At 40.5% G+C, this 24,660-nt stretch overlaps 1 protein-coding gene and 1 non-coding gene across 2 annotated transcripts in view; both read left to right on the top strand.

Annotated features, from left to right (window-relative positions):
* Nucleotides 1–363: 363 nt before the first annotated feature.
* naa35 (N-alpha-acetyltransferase 35, NatC auxiliary subunit) overlaps nt 364–24,660 on the top strand; it is a 38,400-nt gene continuing 14,103 nt past the window's right edge. Inside the window, exons 1-13 of the mRNA XM_056285985.1 lie at nt 364–371; nt 13,724–13,852; nt 13,985–14,018; nt 14,315–14,429; nt 14,876–14,950; nt 15,217–15,384; nt 15,785–15,851; nt 16,034–16,077; nt 16,221–16,271; nt 17,888–17,971; nt 18,198–18,312; nt 19,005–19,183; nt 22,504–22,563. Coding sequence (XP_056141960.1) covers nt 13,732–13,852; nt 13,985–14,018; nt 14,315–14,429; nt 14,876–14,950; nt 15,217–15,384; nt 15,785–15,851; nt 16,034–16,077; nt 16,221–16,271; nt 17,888–17,971; nt 18,198–18,312; nt 19,005–19,183; nt 22,504–22,563 — 1,113 coding nt within the window. The 5' untranslated portion in view covers nt 364–371; nt 13,724–13,731. The remainder of the gene's footprint in view (nt 372–13,723; nt 13,853–13,984; nt 14,019–14,314; nt 14,430–14,875; nt 14,951–15,216; nt 15,385–15,784; nt 15,852–16,033; nt 16,078–16,220; nt 16,272–17,887; nt 17,972–18,197; nt 18,313–19,004; nt 19,184–22,503; nt 22,564–24,660) is intronic.
* On the top strand, nt 11,450–11,553 carry LOC130127637 (U6 spliceosomal RNA). Its single transcript, XR_008811838.1, has one exon. It is a non-coding gene; the product is annotated as a U6 spliceosomal RNA (small nuclear RNA).

The following is a 24,660-nucleotide window of genomic DNA, read 5'->3' as shown; positions in this document are numbered from 1 at the left end:
CTTTTTTTTCTTTTCTTTTTTTTTTAGTACCGTCTGGAGGCGCTGTCAAGCAGACCAGCAAACCTCGCGAGAATTCCTCCAGCTGCGGATGGTAGTTTTTTTGGAAACAGGTTACGCATTGGGAAAACCTTGGTACAGTCTACAAAACTATAACGTTCATCAAAATCACTTATAATGTTCTAAGTGAGCCAGGTGTTCGGGTAAAAGTTTCGAAATAGCATGACGGCTCTCCAGTGAGGGCACAAAGTGTTCTCATAGAAGACTACATATCCTATGTCGCTATTGACGGATGACGTCATATTCAAGCGTCTTTGACTACCTAGCCTTCGAGGGATTTTTATTTACAATACGGTGCAAAAAAAAGCGTCAAGGTATGTCCTCTGTTCATAAGGAAATTTTTACATTGTAATAGCACCATACATGCATTAGAGGTTTCATTGACCTCTCCAGCTGAGTGATATATTCAAACAATGAAACTCGGGTTTGGCTCACATGCCAATATTGTCCGAAATGGTCAACATTAGCTTGTTAGCATACCATATAGTTTTAGTTGCTATGATTATTAGCAAAATTGTTGACGTTATGCCTTATTGTTCTAACAGTATTGCTTAAGACTCGTCAGCATTATTAGATTATACTATGTTAAAGAGTATATCTTTATAACCTCACACTGAATACTTATTTTACATAAAAAGTACTACCTAGTAATACCTGCTAGTAATTGCTACGCTTATTTGTAAATTTCAGAGAAAGTGGCTTACTCGTTTCCAATGGGATTTTCAGCATTTGATTTGACGTATTGTCATTAATCTTACCTAATTATCATTATATAGGCTGTTGCTCAGATATGTGTGGGTTCATCATAAGGGTCAACATCAAACTGAAATGCGTCGATGTTTACAACCGTTATTCATTGCCAACTGTGGATATAAAATGTATCAACACTGCTGTTTTTTCTTCAGTCAGGCAGTTAAACAGTATGGTAAAGTATGACTAGGAATCACATTCGTTTCAAATCTGCGTGTTAACCTGAACTCCAGGGCTGCTGTCTCAGCGAATTTCCAGTGCAGCCAGGCCTGCAATTAACACCTTTTTAGGCTTCATCTTGAGCTCCTGAAGCCACTCCACAGTCTGATGGGTAATCCTTTACTATTGTTCTAGCTGACCTCAGGATTAACTTTTTTTTCTTGTGAAAACATAGATCCCAAATGTGCTTATATAGCTATTCTGGAGTCTCCCTGGCTTTTGAACGAGTACCTCAAACATTGTTGTTTTTCCTGCTTTTTACTTCTTACTTTTCTTTTCTTTTTTTTGGGGGGGGGGGGTGGGGAAGCCTGAGGAGAAATTGGTATCCATCTTGAAGCACTATACATGAATACTATTCAAATAACTCATTTGTAGTCCTCGGTAGGGCTGGGCGATATATCGAATATACTCGATGTATCGTGGATTGTTCTCTGTGGGATGTAGAAAATGATTATATCGCGAATATTCGAGTATACGTTCAATTGTCACGCAGTTGCTTTTAGTCGCGGGCATTGAACTACAGGTTTTTCTCACTCTTTCTCATCTCTCCGCACAGAGAGATAAAGCAAGCGCACCTAGTTACGTACGTCACATTCTGTCGTGCGTGCAACGTCATACGCCCGGCAGCATGTAGCAGCAGAGATCTCAGGTAGCGGCAGCAGCACGTGCTATGACAAATGGAGGAGGGAGAATTAATTCCCAAGAAAAACAACGCAGGATCCATCGTCTTGCGGTGGTTTGGGTACAAGAGGGAGGACGTTGAACAAATAAACGTAATATGTAAAGTATGTCGCAAAAGCGTCGCCACAAAAGGTGGTAGTACAACGAATTTATATCACCATTTGAGAACCCACCCGCTAGAAAACAGAGTGCTTGAAACTCCGTACGAGCGCATCTCCGGCCGGTGCCATATCGAAGAAAGTGCCGAAGTAACCAGCACCGACGCAATTGAGTCTGGCGTCTTCTTTTTCCAGAACAACACCATACGACAAAAATAGTCAAACACAGAAGGAGATAACGTCCGCAGTAACGTTGTAAGTAATGAATGTTTAAAATCAGCATATATTATTGGAGTATGAACAAGAATGTTTTATTGTAGACACATGGAATCATCATACTGGCATGATTGTGTGCATCAAAGTGTTAATTCAAGGCTAAGGCAAAATGTCTAGATATATATCGTGTATCGTGACATGGCCTAAAAATATCGGGATATTAGTAAAAGGCCATATCGCCCAGCCCTAGTCCTAGGTAATACAAGCAACAACGAAAAAAAGTTGCATTGCACGTGTTGTATTTAACATTCCTAATTAGCGTTTAGATCATTTGGAACAAACAGGTTTAGTATTTAAACAGTTATAATGCAGGGAAAATCCTCACTATGCATGGCATCAAATAATTCACATCGATTTCTTGTTCCTGAGAGGAATGGTGTGACTGGACTTTCATGCTGTTGGTAACTATTATAATATCCAAGGCTGCTCTATAGTTGTTGTTCAGATTAGGAGCAGCTGAGTGGCCCAGTGGTTAGCACTGTTACCTCATAGCAAGAAGGTCCTGGGTTCGAACTCCAGGCCATCCCAGGTCTTTTCTGTGTGGAGTTTGCATGTTCTCCTCATGCCTGCGTGGATTTCCTCTGGGTGTTCCGGTTTCCTCCCACCATCAAAAAGACATGCATGTTGGGGTTAATATTGTCTGTGCCCCTGACCAAAGCAATAGAAAGAAGAACTGGAGTTGGTCCCCGGAGGCTGCAGCTGCCCACTGCTCCTACACAATAGGATGGGTTAAATGCAGAGTCAAGTCAGTTTTATTTGTATAGCCCAAGAACAAATTTGTTGTAAGAATACAACTCATATTAAGAATACAATGTCGAATAAAGTGGCCTTCATTTTCATTCACTTCATTTTCAGATATGGAGTTATAGATTAAGCTAGGGCTTTGTCCTGATTATGCCATTCGTGTTATATGATCAGAGTTTGATCTGCCAAGAGAAAGTTGGTCAAATATAATTTGTATTGTCCAGAAGAAAAATTAAGGTCTTTAGGATATATTCCATTTTTCAAATGTTATATTTTTCAGTTTAGAATCTATGTGCCATAAAGCCTGTGATGTGCAGAACTGTAGTAACTACAGAGGTATAAAGTTGATCAGCCACAGCATGAAGACATGGGAAATAATAGTGTAAGCTAGGTTAAGAGACGAGGTGATGATTAACAAGCAGCAGTATGGTTTCATGCCACAAAAGAGCACTACAGGTACAATGTTTGCTCAGAATGTTGATGGAGAAGTATAGAGAAGGTCGGAAGGAGTTACGTTGTGTCTGTGGATTTAGCGAAAGCATATGACAGGCTGCCAAGAGAGGAAGTGTGGTTTTGTATGAGGAAGTCAGGAGTGGCAGAGAAGTATGTAAGAGTGGTGCAGGATATGTGTGAGGGCAGTGAGACAGTGGTGAGGTGTGCGGTAGAAATGACGGATGAGTTCAAGGTGGAGGTGGGATTACATCAAGGATCGGCTTTGAGCCCTTTCTTGTTTGCAATGGTGATAGACAGGTTGACGGACGAGATCAGGCAGGAATCTCCATGGACTATGATGTTCGCAGATGACATTGTGATCTGTAGTGAGAGTAGGGAGCAGGTTGAGGAGAGATGGAGGTATGCACTGGGAAGAAGAGAAATGAAAGTCAGTAGGAGCAAGAGGAAATAGATATGCCTGAATGAGAGCGAGGACAGTGGAATGGTCGGGATTCAAAGAGTAGAGGTGACGAAGGTGGATAAGTTTAAATACTTGGGTTCAACTGTTCAAAGAAACGTGGAGTGTAGAAGAGAGGTGAAGAAGACAGTGCAGGCAGGGTGGAGTGGTTGGAGAAGGGTGTCAGGAGTGATTCGCGACAGAAGGGTACCAGCAAGTGAAAAGGAAGCTTTACAAGATGGTAGTGAGAACAGCTATGTTGTATGGTTTGTAGACAGTGGCACTGACAAAAAGACAGGAGGCAGAGCTGGAGGTGGCTAGATACTAAGATTTTCATTGGGAGTGATGAAGAAAGACAGCATTAGGAATGAGTATATTAGAGGGACAGCTCAGGTTGGATGGTTTAGAGACAAAGCAAGAGAGGCAAGATTGAGATGGTTTTTGTGGAGGAGAGATGCTGGGTATATTGGGAGAAGGATGCTGAAAATGGAGCTCCCAGGCAAGAGGAAAAGAGGAAGGACAAAGAGGAGATTTATGTATGTGGTGAGGGAGGACATGCAGGTGGCTGGCGTGACAGATGAAGATGCAGAGGACAGGAAGAGATGGAAATGGATGGGCATCCAGGTAGTGTAGCAGTCTATTCCATTGCCTCCCAACACGGGGATCACCGTTCAAATCCCTGTGCTACCTGCGGCTTCGTCGGGCATCCCTACAGACACCATGGACCCATTGGATTGGTGGAAATCTCAGGCACAAGGGTACCCACTCCTTGCCAAGCTGGCACAAAGGTACACTATATGGACAAAAGTATTGGGACACACCTCTTAATCATTGAATTCAGGTGTTTCATTCAGACCCATTGCTACAGGTGTATAAAATCAAGCAGCTAGCCATACAGTCTGCATTTACAAGCATTTGTGAAAGAATGGGTCGTTCTGAAGAGCTCAGTGAATCCAAGCGTGGTACTGTCATAGGATGCCACCTTTGCAATAAGTCAGTTCATGAAATTTCTTCCCTGCTAGATATTCTACGGTCAACTGTAAGTGATATTATTGAAAAGTGGAAACATTTAGGAACAACAGCAACTCAGCCATGAAGTGGCAGACCACGTAAAGTCACACAGCGGGGTCAACAAGTGCTGAGGTGCAAAGTGCGTAAAAGTCGCCAACGCGCTGCTGACTCAATAACTGCAGAGTTCCAAACTTCCTCTGGCATTAACATCAGCACAAAAACTGTGCACCGGGAGCTTCATGGAATGGGTCCCCATAGCCGAGCAGCTGCATGCAAGCTTTACATCACCAAGCACAATGCCAAGCATCGGATGGAGTGGTGTAAAGCAGGCTGCCACTGGACTCTGGAGCAGTGGAAACGTGTTCTGTGGAGTGACGAATCACGGTTCTCTGTCTGGCAGTCTGATGGATGAGTCTGGGTTTGGCAGATACCAGGAGAACTTACCTGCCTGACTGCATTGTGCCAACTACAAAGTTTGGTGGAGGAGGGATGATGGTATGGGAGTGTTTTTCAGGGGTTGGGCTAGGCCCCTAGTTCCAGTGAAGGGAAATCTTAATGCTTCAGCATACCAAGACATGTTGGACAATTCTATGCTTCCAACTTTGTGGGAACAGTTTGGGGAGGGCCCTTTTCTTTTCCAGTATGACTGCCCCAGTGCACAAAGTAAGGTCCATTAAGACATGGTTGGGTGAGTTTGATGTGGAAGAACTTGACTAGCACGCACAGAGCCCTGACCTCAACCCCATCGAACACCTTTGGAATGAACTAGAATGGAGATTGCAAGCCAGGTCTTCTCGTCCAACATCAGTATCAGTGCCTGACCTCACAAATGCTCTTCTGGATGAATGGGCAAAAATTCCCACAGACACATTCCAAAATCTTGTGGAAAGCCTTCCCAGAAGAGTGGAAGCTGTTATAGCTCCATATTAATGCCTGTGGATTTAGAATGGGATGTCATAAAAGCTCCTGTAGGTGTAATGGCCAGGTGTCCCAATACATTTGTCCATATAGTGTATCTGTGTTTCCCGGGGACTAGTGTATCTTCAGAAAGAATTATTTCGACTGCTGGTGATATAATCACTGCTCAGAGGAGTGCACTCACCTCTGAGCATGCTGATCAGTTGCTTTTCCTGAAGAAAAACATGCATATTTGAGAATTGAAATGTGCCCAGGTTTACATAAAACAAGTTGGTATTAGTAAGCACTGAAATGTGTCCAGGTTTGTATAAATCAAGTTGGAAAGCACTGAAATTGTCCTAGTTTTACACAAGACAAGTTAGTTATGCTTGTTAAGCAGCATAAGCTCTGAAATGTGTCCAGGTTTACATAAAACAAGTTATGCTTGTTAAGGACTGAAGTGTATATTTTTCAGTATGTGTTTATTATTTTTTTGAGAGAGAAATGTGTATTTTGCGCTTTTTTTTCCTGTAAAGTTAATTTACAAAGATTGAAAATAGTGAGTTGGGCATCCGGGTGGCATAGTGGTCTATTCCGTTGCCTACCAACACGGGGATCCCCGGCTCGAATCTCTGTGTTACCTCTGGCTTGGTTGGGCGTATCTACAGACACAATTGGCCGTGTCTGCGGTTGGGAAGCCGGATGTGGGTATGTGTCCTGGTCGCTGCATTAGTGCCTCCTCTGGTCAGTCGGAGTGCCTGTTTTGGGGGGGAGGGGGAACTGAGGGGAATAGCATGATCCTCCCACGCACTACGTCCCCCTGGCGAAACTCCTCACTGTCAGGTGAAAAGAAGCGGCTGGCGACTCCACATGTATTAGAGGAGACATGTGGTAGTCTACAGCCGCCGCCCCCCCCCCCCCCCCAGATCAGCAGAGGGGGTTGAGCAGCGACCGGGACAGCTCAGAAGAAGAGTGGGGTAATTGGCCAAGTACAATTGGGGAGAAAAATAGTGAAAAATCTCCAGAAAAAAAAAGAAAATAGTGAGGCATAGTTGAGTCCTTCCTTTAAACATTTTAACCCCAGAACTGCTCTGCTTTCTGGCAGTTAGGCCTTTTACCAGCTTATGGCTATTTTACATTGGAATGATGGTACACGTGGACATGGCCAAATTGCAGTCTTTGTGTGTGTGTGTGTGTGTGTGTGTGTGTGTGTATACTCGTTTTTCTTACCCAATGGGGCCCAAATGACCCCATTAAAATAGAAAAAGCAGAAACCACTTACCTTGTGGGGCCATTTTATGGGGCCCCACAAGGAAAAAGGTCTATTTTAGGGTTAGGACTTGGTTGTAGGATTAAGGTTAGAATTAGGGTTGGGTTAAGGTTAGGGTTAGGCATGTAGTTTGCGTGGTCAAGGTTAGGGTTAAGGGCTAGGAAATGAATGTAGTCAATGAGGGGGCCCCACAAGTATAGATGTGTGTGTGTGTGTGTGTGTGTGTGTGTGTGTGTGTGTGTGTGTGTGTGTGTGTGTGTGTGTGTGTGTGTGTGTGTGTGTGTGTGTTAAAGAGACACTAAGCTAAGACTATGCACTTTGTTGTACATTGTTTCATTTCAGTTGTCAAATTCTGTGAAGCTGACACCACAATGCAGTGAAGAAATATATAATTCCTACTTTTTGCCTTTTTAGGGGTATCTTCTTCAGTTACACAGATATTGTGATTTATCACAAACTCGCTGTATCGTGATAATATCATTATCGTGGGCAACATATCGTGATAGTATCGTATCGCGAGTTACTCTGTGATTCCCACCCCTAATCAAAACACATCTCAACACCGACGCTATTGATTACAAACAGTTAAACTTGGGGAAGCAAAGTATAAAATTACAGAGATCAACTGATGATTAAACTTGGGGAAACAAGGAAAGACCATAGAATGTAATGTCTTTTGTTTCCCCCTTTAATGCTATAATATCAACTTTTCTACTTGATTATCCAGTGCCTTTTTATGGGGGGAGTAAGATCGTCCAGGAGCCTCCGTTTTATGCTGCCGTTTGCTCCTGTGCCATACTGGAAGTTTTCTAATAGCAGCAGTTCTAAAGTGTGAGAGCAAATTCATTTGGTAAGACCTAACAAAGGGCTCCAAGGTAGAAACATAGGTTGGTGTCGCATGCAATGTCTATATGTAGCCTCATACCAAGAGCATGATTATGAGCATATTGACATCTACCAAGTTTCTGTACTGGGCTCTCAAAACACATCTTTTTTTTTTTCTTTTTTTTTGGTAAAGATATTTTATTTGTCATCTAAACAAATAATAAAGCCTTCTTTTCAAAAATGGAAAAAAACACTTTTCAGGAACACCATTATATATGAATAAATCTTTGGCATCCATAAACTCTAGCTTCAAAACTAAAAAGCTTTTAAACATTAATACTATAAAATGATTGTTTTCTATTGCTACATGTAAAGAAGCCATCCAGTGGCTTATGTAGTCCACACAGGCTGAAGGTTCTCTCTCTTTCTCACACACACACACACACACACACACACACACACACACACACACACACACACATTAATACAGCCATTGTAATCTTTTTGACTCTGATGCTTCCTAGCATGATTTGTAATCGACTTTACCACTTGAACCATTCAGACAAACAAAGATTTGCTTAAATTGAGCAGAAAAATCAATAACCTGATCCTGGTAGTGGTTGTTGCCATATTGCGCCCTTTTTTATATATATATAATTCATTCGAGTTTTCAGTTATATAGAATTGCAAATGTTGACATCATGTATGTATATAATTATTCTTAACCCAGCCCCTCAATCCCCCAGCAGACCCTCCTGATACAAGTCTCCCCTTCCAACCCCCGATCCTGAGGAAAGAACAAACAATAAAATAATAATAATAAAAATTATATATAATAATATATATAACATACACTCACTGGCCACTTTATTAGGTACACCTTGCTAGTACCGGGTTGGACCCCCTTTTGCCTTCAGAACTGCCTTAATCCTTCGTGGCATAGATTCAACAAGGTACTGGAGACATTCCTCAAGAGAGTTTGGTCCATATTGACATGATAGCATCACGCAGTTGCTGCAGATTTGTCGGCTGCACATCCATGATGCGAATCTCCTGGTCCACCACATCCCAAAGGTGCTCTATTGGATTGAGATCTGGTGACTGTGGAGGCCATTTGAGTACAGTGAACTCATTGTCATGTTCAAGAAACCAGTCTGAGATGATTCGAGCTTTATGACATGGCACATCATCCTGCTGGAAGTAGCCATCAGAAGATGGGAACACTGTGGTCATAAAGGGATGGACATGGTCAGCAACAATACTCAGGTAGGCTGTGGCGTTGACACGATGCTCAATTGGTACTAAGGGGCCCAAAGTGTGCCAAGAAAATATCCCCCACACCATTACACCACCACCACCAGCCTGAACCGTTGATACAAGGCAGGATGGATCCATGCTTTCATGTTGTTGACGCCAAATTCTGACCCTACCATCTGAATGTCGCAGCAGAAATCGAGACTCATCAGACCAGGCAACGTTTTTCCAATCTTCTATTGTCCAATTTTGGTGAGCCTGTGCGAATTGTAGCCTCAGTTTCCTCTTCTTAGCTGACAGGAGTGGCACCCGGTGTGGTCTTCTGCTGCTGTAGCCCATCTGCCTCAAGGTTCGACGTGTTGTGCGTTCAGAGATGCTCTTCTGCATACCTCGGTTGTAATGAGTAGTTATTTGAGTTACTGTTGCCTTTCTATCAGCTCGAACCAGTCTGGCCATTCTCCTCTGACCTCTGGCATCAACAAGGCGTTTTCGCCCACAGAACTGCCGCTCACTGGATATTTTCTCTTTTTCGGACCATTCTCTGTAAACCCTAGAGATGGTTGTGCGTGAAAATCCCAGTAGATCAGCAGTTTCTGAAATAGTCAGACCAGCCCGTCTGGCACCAACAACCATGCCACGTTCAAAGTCACTTAAATCACCTTTCTTCCCCATTCTGATGCTCGGTTTGAACTGCAGCAGATCGTCTTGACCATGTCTACATGCCTAAATGCATTGAGTTGCTGCCATGTGATTGGCTGATTAGAAATTTGCGTTAACGAGCAGTTGGACAGGTGTGCCTAATAAAGTGGCCGGTGAGTGTATATTATTATATATATATATATATATATATATATATATAATGATATATAATATAAAAATTATATATAATCTAAAATGATATATAATAATAATAATGATAATAATAAAAAAGGGAAAAAGAATAAACAAATTTATAGATAAAGGTATGGTGGAATTATGTGTGTGTGTGTGTGTCATATTATGGCTAATCCTAATTGTCATCAACGTCTGGTACAATGGAGAGGGTCTTTGTGTGGTCAATAAATGGTCTTCAGGTTTTTTCCAAGGTTTTTAAAGAATCCTTCAATGAGAATCGGATTTTTTTCTAATTTGATATTACTCAAGACTTCTTTGATCCATTTGTTATAGGTTGGGGGAGAAATGTTTCCATTTGAGGAGTATAAGACATTTAGCTAGGAGTGTTGTGAAACTTATCATTCTTTGGAGTGAAGTAGGTAAATTAGCATTGGGGGAATGCCAAATGGAGCTGTAAGTGGGTTGGGAGCAATCTGTGTGCCAGCTAGTACCTCAAATGATTTAAATATATTAGTCCAATAGTCATGCAGTTTGGCCAAAACATGTGGGTCATGACAGAAGGGGACTGTCTGCACATATTGCAAGCATTGCTCTGAGAACATTTTTGCAAGTCTAGCTAGCGCTTGTTTAGTAAGCACAGTGTATTGTCTTGAATTGCTGCAGACCATGGCGTGTGCAGATGGAAGATGAATGAACCTGTTTGAAAGTGATTTCCCATTGCTCCTCAGAAATGTCTATTCCCAGTTCTTGTTCTCATTCAGTCTTTGGATTAATGAGGGATTCAGGATTAATGCATCCAATCTTCTCATATAATACTGAAATCAAGCTTTTGACCTTAGGATCAATTCCAAAAATTAAATCAATGTGTGAATTAGGGGGACAGTTTGGAAATTGTGGAAACTGATTCTGTACGAAGTGACAAATATGAAAATAACAAAAGAGGTGGGATTTAGGTAAATCAAATTTCCTTGACATATCTGAAAAAGAAAAAAAAATCCATCTGAATTGAGGTCTCTTTGAGATTGGATTCCTTTATTGGACCATGCCTCAAAAGTGGGATTGGTACACGATGGAGCGAATCGATGATTATGAGCGACAAGCAATGGGGTAGAGGATTTATGCGAGCCATAATGTTTTCTAAATTGGGGCCAAATTTTTAGTGTATGAGTGACAGTATGAATTGGACTAACATTTTGACTGAGTGGAAGTTGAGAGCAGATCAAGGAATTCAAGGATAAGGGGGAAGAGAGATCTCCAAATGAGCCCATACCGGCAAGTCCTCTTGGGTTATATTGTTAATTATATTATATATTATTATGTATATTATATCGTTAATTTTTGATTATTACTGGAAGTTTGGAAGGGCCATGCCACTTGATATTTTAGGAAGTTGAAGGAATGATTTCTTAATTTGTTGTGCTTTGTTGCCCCAAAGAAAGGCTGTTATGTTCTCGTCAAATGTGGTGAAAAAGGTTTTCTTAATGAAAACTGGAATATTTTGGAAAAGGTAGAGCAATTTGAGCATGACAACTATTTTGACTAAGTTAATGCGACCTGCCAACAACAAGGGAAGAGTAGACCAGTGTGCTAGATCTACTTTGCATTCTTCTAATAATGGGAGAAAAAAATTAAAGAGAAGGGACTTTGTTATGAAAATACATATACTAAAAATTGCAACAATACAGAGAAGATAAGCATGGCCCCTGCGCAAGGATGACACACAAATTCATGAATTGTTCCTCTTTTTTTTTTCTTTCAATAAACGTTGTATCCAGATGAACCGATTCAGCCCCAAAAATTTCTACCGGTGCAGTAAATACAAAATCTATTGCGTGTCCACCTTCTGAGCCTTCTGCTACCCCTATGATGCATATATTATTCCTCCTTGACGTGTTCTCTAAGTCATCTAATTTCACTTTTATGAAGGAGTTTTTTGTGGAGAGCATAGTACACATTTTTTTCCAGAGGCTAGCTTCTCATGCACGTCAGTGAGGAAGGTTTCAAGGCTATTCTGGTCATGTTCATGAATGGTGGCATTATTTCAGCAATCTGCCCAAATAATTTGGAGGTGATATGTTCTTCCAGGCCTTTTTAGTAGGGCTTCGATGTCGGCCAGAGTAAAGTTGTTACGTTGGGAGTCCATGTTTGTCCCTTCGTTAACTCCATGGGCTGCTACTAGCATTGTTAGCAGAGCTAGCCTCATCCTCCTCTGTAGTGCTGTATGTTGTAGATTTGTCTCGGAGTTTATCACTTTGCTTGGTATTAGGCGTGATGCTGGTTCAGAAGTTGGTGTAGTGTTTATTTTTGTTAAGGAAGGTTACCTTGGCTGTCTTAGGTGAAGTTAGAGGTGCAAAATGATTAAATTTAGCGCAGCGCTCCTGAATTATGCCTTCTCCTCCATTGACCCAACCGGAAGTCTTCACAGGTGACTTTTCACTCCAAAACACATCTTTATGCAGAGATTTTTCCTTGTCGAGACAACGAATAGCCTAAATAAGATCACACTAAAAAGACTTTACAGAACGGCTCCCAGACTCTGAGCTCAATTCAATGTCAACATTAACAATCTTGTATCCTTTTCAGCTCCCGTGGAGTCCCTCAGGGATCTGTCCTTGGGCCAATCATCTTCTCTTTATACATGTTTCCTCTGGGTCATTTGTTTAGTCACTTTCAAGACATGTCATACCACTTTTATGCTGATGATACTCGGTTCTATTTCTCTGCCAAACCCAATAACCTGAAGCAACGGTCCTCCCTCCACGATTGCTTAGCTGCCACCAAAGACTGGATGTCCCTTAATTTCCTCCTTCTAAACCCAGACAAAACTGAAGTTCTCTTAATTTGCCCTGAGAATTTTGCTATTGCAATTGATCAGTTTATTGGTCCACTTCATTTAAACATCAAACCTGCTGCTAAAAATCTTGGTATCATCTTTGACCGGAATATGTCTTTTGATCACCATGTTACTAAGCTTGTCCAATCCTGTTTTCTTCAGCTAAGAAATATTGCAAAAATCAGAAATATTTTGTCTTTTAAGGATATCAAAATATTAATTCACACTTTCATTTTTTTCCCATCTAGATTAGTGTAACTCCCTTTACTCTGGCCTCAGCCAAGCTACTTTAAATCATCTGTAGCTGGTTCAGAATGCAGCTGCTAGACTACTAACTAGAACTAGCCATAGGTCCCATATTACCCCTATTCTTGCATCCCTCCATTGGCTTCCCATAAAATTCAGAATAATCTATAAGATCTTATTGATTACATTTAAAGCACTGCATGATCTTGCCCCCAGTTACATTTCTGATCTTCTCATTCCTCATTCAACTTCCTGACCACTCCGATCCTCAAACCTTGGTGTTTTATCCATCCCTCACTCCAACTACAAAACAAAAGGTGACCATGACTTTGCAGTTTTAGCCCCAAGCCTCTGGAATAATCCTCCCCAATCCATTAGATTTGCTGAATCTTTGGACTGTTTTAAGTGGCTTCTAAAAACCCATCTTTTCAGGCAAGCGTTTTTATAGATCCCGATCCCTGCCTTCTGTTTCGGTTCATTTTTAGCTTGGTTTGTTACTCCCTATGCCATGTTTTATATTCATTCATTTGTTTTACGTATTTGTTCGTATTTTCTGTATTGAGTGTAAAGCACTTTGTAACCATGTTTTTAAAAGTGCTATCTAAATAAAATTGTATGTACTTACTTACATGCAAAGTAAGTTGCTGAATTGTCTGGTGGAAACCCTAATGACATGAGTTCTGTTATGTTTTTGCGGCAGCCCTATCCCCATACTGGGGCTTAATTTATTCAGTTTTGGCTCCATGGCTAAAATTGTTTAGAATTCTTAGTACAACGCCAGTGTATGTATTTTGTAAAATTTTAAATAATCTGTTCTGGTAATCTTTGTATGCTTACAGCTGACACCATGGTGCTAAAGTCATCAGTTGATGATGATGAGGCTGGTTGGGGACTAGGCATCCCAGAGAAGATGAAGAATAATGCCAACTGGGTTGATATTACAGCTGATTTCAAAGGGGCTTGCAGAGGTATGGAATGCATGTGTGTCAGTCTGTTTGTGAAAGAGACCAAAGTTGGTGGAAAAAGAGACAAAAAATTTTGGAAAGGAAGTGTGATTTTATGAGTATTAACTCATTTGTCATTGTCCCTAATTTATACAGAGCTGAACCTTGGGGAGTTGCTTCATGACAAACTGTAAGTATGACCAAATATTTGTGTTCAAGCTTACTCTGTATGGACATATCATGAGAGATTTTAATGAAGTTTCTGTGTTTACCACAAAGATTAGACATTGTAGATTGTTTACTGCAATCACACATAAACACTAATCACCATACTTGTTGAGGATAAATTGTATAACTTTTTTCCTGTGGTCATAATGTTAACCCTGATAAATTACTTACTTCTGCATAACTCACTCTAAATGTCTTATATTTAAATGTAATGTAAATTTTACCATGCACCCGCTAAAGTTTTTTCGGGGTCATCAGATTTGGTCTGTTTGAGGCCATGTCAGCCATTGAGATGATGGATCCGAAAATGGATGCTGGAATGATTGGGAACCAGGTCAACAGGAAGGTGCTCAACTTTGAACAGGCTGTCAAGGTGCAGTATGATTTACTACTAACTTCCACACTATGATGTGATGTGTTGTCATGGTATTGTGAAACCCCAAAGACTACATGCATCACTTTATTTTGGTAAGGACTCTGTTCTATTAAGATTTGAAAATTGGCAATTTGACAAAAAGAATACTTCAAACTTATTTTCTCTACTAAGAGCATGTGTTAACTAAGTCAAGACAATAATTTGATGCCACAGAATTCAAGTTTTATTGGCAACAACTTGGAGGTTTGACATCTGTAACACCAGTGTTTGGACTTAGTGTTCTCTTTTGGCCAGCTCAAGTGCAAATTAAACTATCAAACTAACATTCAGGACAGCTTATTTCATTTCAGCACAACACTAATATCAACAAAACTTCACTGAACTTTGTTATTCTATATCTGGTTCTCTGCCTTTGCAGCTCTCTTTTTGTCTCTGTGTTATAGGATGGTGCCATTAAGGTGAAGGACCTGAGTCTCCCAGAACTGATAGGGATCATCGACACCTGTTTCTGCTGCTTGGTACCTTTGCTTGCTTGAACAATGAAAATTTTCCAACCCTAAAAATTAATAGACAAAACAGCGTGAATTCAAAAATGTTTGTGGATACACACACGGCATGGCCACTGAATCAATTGTAAATTGTTGTTCTGGAGGTTCCCTTATTTCTTAGTGTGGGTTCAAATGGGTCAGTGTATGTTTGCGTGCAAGTATGTGTCCGTGTGACCTCGCGTACTTGTTTGTGTCTTTCTTTTTGTGCATGTGTGCGTGCACAATTGTGTTTGTAGATCACATGGTTGGAAGGTCACTCCCTGGCCCAGACGGTGTTCACTTGTCTTTACGTCCACAACCCAGACCTCATTGAAGATCCAGCCCTGAAAGCCTTTGCCCTGGGCATCCTCAAGGTGTGCGATATCGCCCGTGAGAAGGTCAACAAAGCTGCTGTGTTTGAAGAGGTAAGCTACTTGGTTTCTCCCAATTGCTAGTTCTCTCTTGTTTTGAGAAAATGGAAAAAGAAATTATCATCCATCCATAATCTGAACCACTTATCCTGCTGTCAGTGTTGCGGGTTCGCCTCAGTCTCTGAATATAGAGAATAAGAATTAATAAGTATTTCTAAATTTGAATTAGAAAATACATTTTCAGTCATTTTGAGAGAGTTGCCTTTTTTAAAAGCATCAGTAGTCAAACCTCTTTTTGTCTGGATTTTATTTGCTCACTATCAGGCCTTTGTATTTCTTATAGAGCAGATTACTTTGCTGTTTTATGACTTGTGTTTCCCCATGTAGTCAGTAATCCGTTTCTTTAAGGAGAGTTTTGATAAAATCTGAATAATTCTCTTAAACCCATCTGTAGGAGGACTTTCAGGCCATGACGTATGGCTTCAAAATGGCAAACAATGTTACAGACCTGCGCGTTACAGGTACTTTATTTTGATGGACTCGTATTCAGCTTTGTACATACTCTGAACACTGAAATCAGCAAAGATAGAAAGATGAAGTATTTTTTCAACTTGCAACCTGCAAACACTTTCCTGACACCATGAAAACAATAATGTCTAGCTCATGTTTATCGGTGGGCTCATGCCTGTCTCTGTTCTATTAGGTATGCTGAAGGATGTAGAGGATGAGCTGCAGAGGAAAGTGAAGGTAAGTGCTCTTGAATACTTCATAAGATTTCATAAGAAAAGCTCCCCTTAGTTTCATTTTCCATCTGATAGTTTGTGAAGCAAACCTTGCCCCTGCATGTGTTCTTATTTTTGACCGTCTCTCATCCTCCATGTCTCCTTCAGAGCACGCGTAGTCGACAGGGTGAGCAACGCAACCCAGAGGTAGAGTTCGAGGTAAGTCGGTCCACTGAGCCATGTATTGCAGCATCTGGAGCAGTTTTTCATTGATTTGTTGAAAGAAAAAGGCCTCCATTTCTAACAGGATCGGGACCACCAGGAATCAAAACTTCTATCAAAACCATTACAAATTGAATTACAATCAACATGTCCATTCAGTTTTATGGTAAATAACACCTGTGTAAGGTTTGTGAATTTTGTGTTTGTAGATTTTTTTTTCCTGTTTATTTACAGTAATGGCTGGTAACAGCTAGAAATCAACCAGTTTGATGGGCGTCCGGGTAACGTAGTAGTTTATTCCATTGCCTACCAACACGGGGATCGCCAGTTCGAATCCCCGCGTTACCTCCAGCTTGGTTGGGTGTCCCGGCAGACACAGTTGGCCGTGTCTGCGGGTGGGAAGCCAGCTGTGGGTATGTGTCCTGGTCACTGCACTACCACCTCCTCTGGTCGGTCAGGACGCCTGTTAGGGGCGATGGGGAACTCAGGGGAATAGTGTGATCCTCCCACGTGCTACGTCCCCCTGGCGAAACTCCTCACTGTCATGTGAAAAGAAGTGGCTGGTGACTCCACATGTATCGGAGGAAGCATGTGGTAGTCTGCAGCACTCCCCAGCTCGGCAGAGGAGATGGCGCAATGACCAGTACAGGGCTGCTCAGAAGAGTGGCGTGATTGGCCAGGTAAAATTGGGGAGAAAAAAAAGGGGGGTGGTCAAAAAAAAAATCAATCAGTTCATCTGATCATCTGAAAGATCTTGTATTTTTACATCAAGCTTTAGTTTATGAAATATCACTAATGCAAACAAGTGTATTGTTTTGTGTAAATATAGGTTTGATGGCAGTTTTGGCAGGTACAGAGTGTTGTACAGATGCACACAGCTGCATATTCTCGGTGTATGAACCTACATGATATGAAACAGGACAAATCGCACTATTCTTCTACCTTGGCCTTTGTCTTCATCTATACCCTTCTGCCTCACTATCACTTTAGATTTGTGATATGATTTTTTACAAGCTAATAAAATACTTTGACATTGAAATGGAAGTGATACAGATGATAAGACAAACCCAAGAGGCTTGTGAAAATATCTCAAAATGGAAACAAAACAAAAAAAACCTTACTACAATAACAACAACACCACTGAAAATCCAGATGATGAAAAGCAAATACACAGCAGGATAACTGACTTTCACTGACAAAATTATATGAGGGAAACAGCAGAGTAACAAGTTCCATAAACTGACTGGGAAAATAAAGATGAAAACGTGGGGCAGTTGTGTCTGGTAACAAGTATGTGTGTGCACGTATATGTGCTTGTGCTTGTATATGTTCATACTTGGAAAGAGAAACAAAGTTTGGGACTGACATGGCTTTTAAGCAGGCTTAAATTCCCAGCTGTTTAACTATGGTGATAGTGATAAAAATAATAATGGAAAAATTGCTTGTCCATAAATAAAGTCTTTGCCTGGGTGGTCTAAACACAAACAAAAAGTCCTATTTTTAATTCAGGGCATCTCGTAGAACATCAGAGGCTTGCTGGCAACATCCTTTTAGTATGGTATAACTTGTGAGTGTTTGCTTAAGCAACTCCTTCATATGCTTTGTTTCACCAGCACCAGCAGTGTTTGGCACTTTTCAACAGAATCAAGTTCACACGCCTTCTACTGACCGCACTGATTGCCTTCACAAAGAAAGAGGTAATACAAACACACACTTAGAAATGTATACTGTAACATTCACAAGTAAAGTCTTGCATTGCCTATGCTGCCTTATAAACACAGAGCTCTGAGTAAAAGCATCACAGAATACACAAATATGGAGATGGTCCTTTATGGATTGAGTCACTTTACTCGAAAAATTATAAAAATCACTCCATGAGGGCGTAGATGCGTACAAACGCCCACATTTGTGTATCCCTGTCAGACCAGCTCAGTCGGTGAAGCCCAAAAGCTGATGGCTCAGGCAGCTGACCTGTTATCAGCCATCCACTCCAGTATTCATTACGGCATCCAGTCTCAGAATGACACCAGTAAAGGAGGTAACATGTATATAAACACACACACACACACACACAATTGCCTATTGGATGTCTGTGTTATGTTTATCTGTTGTCTTGTTTCACCCCGTTTATTGTAAAGCGACATTGAATGTTAGAAAAGCGCTATATAAGTTTAATTTATTATTATTATTATTGATGATCCAGTTAGGTATTCAACACAGCCAGACATTCAGTCACGGAACATCTCCACCAAAATAGCTATCATACACACAAACTACAACACACACGCTTGCATTTCATCCATTGGTCTTCATGTGTGTATATCTTATATTGTGTTTGCTGTGTTTGTCTGTGTCTGTCTTGCACTGTTTGGTGAAGCCACAGCCCTCATTTCATTTTTAACATGTGCCTGCACATTGTTTTTAATGACAATAAAATTGAATTGAATAGAATTGAATTGAATACATCAGCTGGATAGCTCGGCAGCACATATCCTGCTGAAGGGCAGGATATGTGCTGCCGAGCTTTTTTTGCTCAGCACAATGAAGAAAACATACAGAGATAAATTAAAAGTTTTAACTTCTGAAACTGTTTTCTATAGAGCTAAAGAAAAAAAACTGAGACACAGTTTTCACCTCACTCTGATTTCTAAAACAAATCGAAACAGAATCTGGCCAGAATTTGTTTGCATAATCAACCCTTTTCCATGTTTTTACCTCTGTATCATGCAGACCACCCCATCATGATGGGCTTTGAGCCCCTGGTTAACCAGAGACTACTGCCCCCAACCTTCCCTCGCTACGCCAAGATCATCAAGCGGGAAGATATGGTGGCCTACTTTAGCAAGCTCATCGAACGTATCAAGACCGTCTGTGATGTCATCAACACCACTAATCTACATGGCATACTGGTGAGGCCATAAACACAGACCTAGACACGTGAACCACACACATGCTGTTGACCTCTACTTATTCCCTAACACCCAACGTTAAAACCCTCACAACTATACAGGAAACTAATTCTGTGAGGTCCTCAGGAGGTCAGGGTGCAGGCTCAGCAACAGAATAATGCCCTTGGAGCTAATAGGGATGCAGGGCCTTTCTTGAAGCCTGGAGCAGGGGAAAGTTCTGTATCAGTTCCGCAAGAACATAAGGTTCGTTGCTTGTACACCGCCCCGCCCTTTGTAAATTAAATCCAACTCAATCCTTAACTGTGGCCCCCCAGTGTTGCACTTTCTGGTTATATTTAGATTTAACAGTGCAGTAATGCAATGATACATATGAATCATTGGAAAACAAATTATTTATTTATGATCACATCAATTTTATAATCACAATGATGTAAACCAGGGGTCTCAAACTCAAATTACCTGGGGGCGACTTGACAGGTGGTCTTATGGAGGATGGCCGGTGCAATAGGGATGAGGAAAAAACTGTTCGACTGTACAACTTCACATCGTTTTTTATTGTTATATCACATTTTTTCAGAGTTTTCACATGAATAGGTAACTATGTACATAGTGTAGCCTGAAAAATGCGTGAATGGTTTCAATGCGTGAAATCGTTTGCTTTAATGCAAAACTGTCTGTAAATGACACCTGACAACTTGCTGATCCATTCTGCTATTGTATTTGGGCTGAGATTGACGTTTCCGAATAAAGATGCCTTCTCCGTGCAAACGATATTCGCTACCTGCAGCGTGCAGTCTCTCAAAAACTGTCCCTCTGTAAATGGCTTGCCAGCCATTGAATTACGTCTTCTTAAATCTAGACAACATATTTTTGAGTCGGGGGACAAAGCGAGTAAATTTCTTGCTTACCAAGCTCGTTCAGCTGCAGCTTCTAGGCTAATCACTAAAATAAAATCACCCACTGATGTTGTTCTTTCGGACACAAGAGACATAAACAAAACCTTTTTAAACTTCAATTCCAATCTTTACTCTTCTGAATGTCCCCAGATATTTGGGACCACGACAGTATATATTACCCTGTATAGATAAAAAGCTTTCCAGCAGCCTTGGCAGACCAATTTCACTTCTTGGGATCCAAGAAGTCATAAAATCCATGCAAAATGGCAAATTCTCTGGGCTTGATGTATACGCAGTGGAATTTTATAAAGCATTTTCTCACCTTATCTGCCCTGAATTACAAAGAATGTATGATTAATCATTTTTGAATGGTTGGCTGCCAGAAACACGAGATCAAGCTTCTATTTCCTTGTTGCTTAAGAAGGATAAGGACCCGCTTCTTTGTAGCAGCAGGAGACCAGTCTCACTTCCGAATGTAGACCAAAAGATTTTAGCCGAAGTCCTTTATAACTATCTCTGAAAAGTGGTCCCAGGCCTGATATCGACTGACCAAACAGGCTTTATCCAGGGAAGGCATTCTTTCTTTAACACAAGGCAATTGCTTGACGTAATTCATACACCAAGCTCAGAATCCCCCAAATTTGTCCTTTCATTGGACGAAAAAAAAGGCCTTCGATAGGGTGGAATAGACTTACTTTTTTTTTTTTTTTTTTTTTCTGGGAAAAATTGGGTTTTGTGAAGATTTTATTTTGTGGATTAAACTTTTATATTCAGCCCCTGTAGCTTCAGTCATCACCAATGACTTACACTCACCTTTCTTTCCTCTCAAACGTGGCATGAAATAAGATTGCCATTCATCTATCCCCACTGCTATTTGTGATTGCCGTTGAACCCTTAGCTATTTGGCTTCAAAGTGAAGCGGGGTTTGAGGGTATTACAGGAGGTGGGATCACCCACAAAGTGTCCTTGTATGCGGATTACTTACTTTTGTATGTATCTAATCCAGCCTTTTCCATCTATCCATCCATTCCTATTATTATGTCTGTACGGGAGCAGTTTGACAGATTTTCAGGGTATAAACTGAATATTCAGAATAGCGAACTTTTTTCTATAAACCCAGTTGCCACAAGAATGCCTCATTCACTCTGTTTGGCATTCTCCTCAGGACTAACACTCCCCTGTATCTTAATAGAATTAGGTCTTTTACCTCTCTTTTAGCTAGACGTTTAATACTTCTTAAATTGAAACATGTATCACCACCTACCTACTGTAGATGGATCAAAGTTGTGTTAGACTACATCAAGTTAGAGAAGATTAGATTTTCCCTGAAAGATTACTGGGAAACTTTGAAAATACATGGTCACCTTTTCTGGACCATGTAAAAACCTTAACAGTTAATCCAGAGGATGAGGATAGCTAAAGCCACAGAAGGTTAGATAAAATGTTCTGCATACATACACACACATGCACAGTTTTTTTTTCTTTAGGGGTCCATGTATGTACTGCAGGAATCCTATTGTTATTATAATGGTATGCCTTGGGGATTTACACATGATGCTAGACATCATCTTCACATAATGGTAATTTTGTCTTTGATCTGATTGTCACCTGTGCTACATACAACATATATGGATTCTGTGTATTGGTGCTTGCAGCTACATTTTTGTTTGTTTTGCTTTGTATTCTGACCTTTCCCACTACCTATTCTGTACTTGATGCTCTTTTAATGCCAACACCCCCCCTTCTTTTTTCCTGTTTCTCTCTGCTCTGGGGGCAGGAGGGAGGAAAGGGGGGGTGCATATGATTGATTGTTTGTTTGTGTTATGTTAAAAAAAATGGCAAAACCCATGAAACAGCTGTAATAAATAAATAAATAAAGTAAACAAATTGCTGGAAATTTGTTCCCATAAAAAAAAGTGGTACTTCAGTGGGGTAAAATGAACACCATCTGCACAAATGCTAGAAATAGTCAATGCCAAAGTATTTGTTATTTAGTCCTTGGTTCTCAACCTGGAGATGGAAAAACACCTCAAGCTTTGCTGTAGAATTTTTAGAATTATTTAACATAAAATTGTGTTTGCAATCATATTTTTTATTTTGGTAATAAACAGTACATAGTTTTCATTCTTATCTAAAAAATGTCAAGGTTTCCAGGATTTTCCCCTTTATGTCACATACAAAAATTAGAAAATAAATTTAAAAAAATTAGACATTTACACTTGCATTTATTCATTTAGCAGATGTTTTTATTCAAAGCAACTTATAAGAGAGACAGCAATTAGCAGATAAATTTGAATGTTACCAACAGGCATCATAGAGCGCTAAATAATCATATCAAAGCCAAGAGTGTATGCATGTGCATTGCTTATGATATAATTAAACAGCTTACAAAAGGATGTGAATATTGTGTTCATGGCTTTTTAGGACTTCTTCTGTGAGTTCAGTGAGCAGTCTCCCTGTGTCCTCTCCAGATCTCTGCTACAGGTACGTAAAAGCTTTTCTGGATGTACCCTAATCTGATTGTCTTCATGCATGCTCAATAATCCAGGTAAGAAAATCAGAGAAGGTTGGATCAGTTCATCTGGATGTAACGTTTATTGACAGATACGTTTCATCACTCATCTAAGTGACCTCTTCAGTATAAAATGACTGCAGGTAGAGTCACGTGGGTACGACAAACAAGATGGCAGCTTGTTAGGGAATCTTTACTCTCCGACATGTAATGTTATGATCTATGTTAAGGTATATCCGTTTTGTTGAGTAGGTCATTGTCGTTTTGAGACAATTAAAATCCAGATGTCGACATCCAAATATTTCAAAAGTACAGACCACTTGTCCACACGGAGAAGACCTCCACATGAAGAGGATGATGCCTTCAGCAACACATTTTCTTTTGAAGGTTTATTTGCAGAAATTATTCAAATGAACACCACATTACACAGCATTGCGACAGATGTTTCTACTATCAAAGAGACGACAACCGAGTTGAAAACAACAGTGGCGGCCACGCAAGAGAGATCGACGGAAACTGAAACACGCATTGTCCACCTCGAAGAGACCTCGGAGCAGCTACACATTGATGAAGGCAAGAAAGGAAAACAAATGGAAGCGATGTGGGACCGCATTCAAGCTCTAGAAAATCATAGTAAAAGGAATAATGTGAGACTGATAGGCCTCAAAGAGACGTTTGGCACGAATGCATGGTCCGATTAACCCACCAGGGGTCCCCGGGGCATGCACGTCCATTGCCCCCCCAACCCCCGCCCCGTCAGCTAGGCTACGCAAACAATACTAAACATTGTTAAATGTAAAACTAATGCAAATACCTAACATGGTAGTCGACGCTATGCCAATCTGCATGGGATTCAGATGGTGACGACAAAGTACAACACAATTTTGAATCACAAAACAAACAGAGATGAGAATAGCAGCTCACAGCATCAACAGAGACTTTGTAGCTTGTGGTCTTGCCTCAGTAGAGACTGTAGCTTAGGGCCCCCGCATCAATAGAGACTTTGTAGCTTTGGGCCCTGCATCATACATTTTGTGTTTTTAAAAGAGGTTAAAGATGCAGAAAGACAGATGGTATGTGTACAAGTATTAATAGAAGGACTACAGGTAATACTATGTAACATTTATGCACCTACCAAGGGGGACCCACACTTCTTCCATGAGATAAATAAAGTTCTAGGAGTTATGGATGGGCAAATAAAACTGGCAGGTGATTTTAACCAAGTGGTAGGTCCCATTCTAGACAAAAGCAGACCTAAGGGTCCGTTGACAATCTAAGACTGGGAAGCAATTCTTATGTTAAGATGTGGGTCTTACACATATATGGAGACTCACTAACCCACATGAGAGGGAATATAAGTTTTTCTCCCACTGTCACAAATCCCATTCTAGAATTGACTTCTTTTTATTTGCAAACCCCTTAATAAATAGTGTAATTAGCTGCAATATAAGAACTGTTGCTTTAACAGACCATGCAGTAGTGTAACTATGTATAAATGCAGAAATGGATATGGGCTGGAGGACTAGATGGAGACTGAATAATTCATTATTACAGGATAAATTCTTCAGAACATCATTAGGTGAAGATTTGAAATACATTTTTGAATTAAACATTGGCAGCATGGAGGAAATCACAACAGGTTGGGATGCTTCTAAAGCAAACATAAGGGGGAAACTGATAGCACATGCTGTTCAAAAGAAAAGGAAAAGCCTAAACAAGATCAAAAACTTAGAGAGGGGAATTAAATTAAAGGAAAATGAATTATCTGAATATTTTTCTGAATCACAATATCAGGAACTTTGTAGGCTCAAATTTCAGTTTCATTGAAATCTATAATAAAAAAAAGTGGAATTTGCTTTGTATAGATTAAAAACCAACTTTTATGAAGGTGGGGGGAAAACTGGGAGAATACTTCAAATCAGCTTTAATTTCCATAACCAACTTCATGAAGTTATGTTTATGGAGAGAGGGGAAGGAGTGAGCAATGTTGACACCCAGATAACGGAAACTGGTGTGGGCCAGTCAGAATTGTAGGGTACCTGGTGAGATTTGCTTCGCTCCCTCATTAA

The sequence above is a fragment of the Lampris incognitus genome, chromosome 1, assembly GCF_029633865.1.
Source record: "Lampris incognitus isolate fLamInc1 chromosome 1, fLamInc1.hap2, whole genome shotgun sequence".
Taxonomy (NCBI): domain Eukaryota; kingdom Metazoa; phylum Chordata; class Actinopteri; order Lampriformes; family Lampridae; genus Lampris; species Lampris incognitus.
The sequence above is the reverse complement of the archived record's forward strand: the minus strand, read 5'-3'. Positions and strand labels throughout refer to the sequence as shown.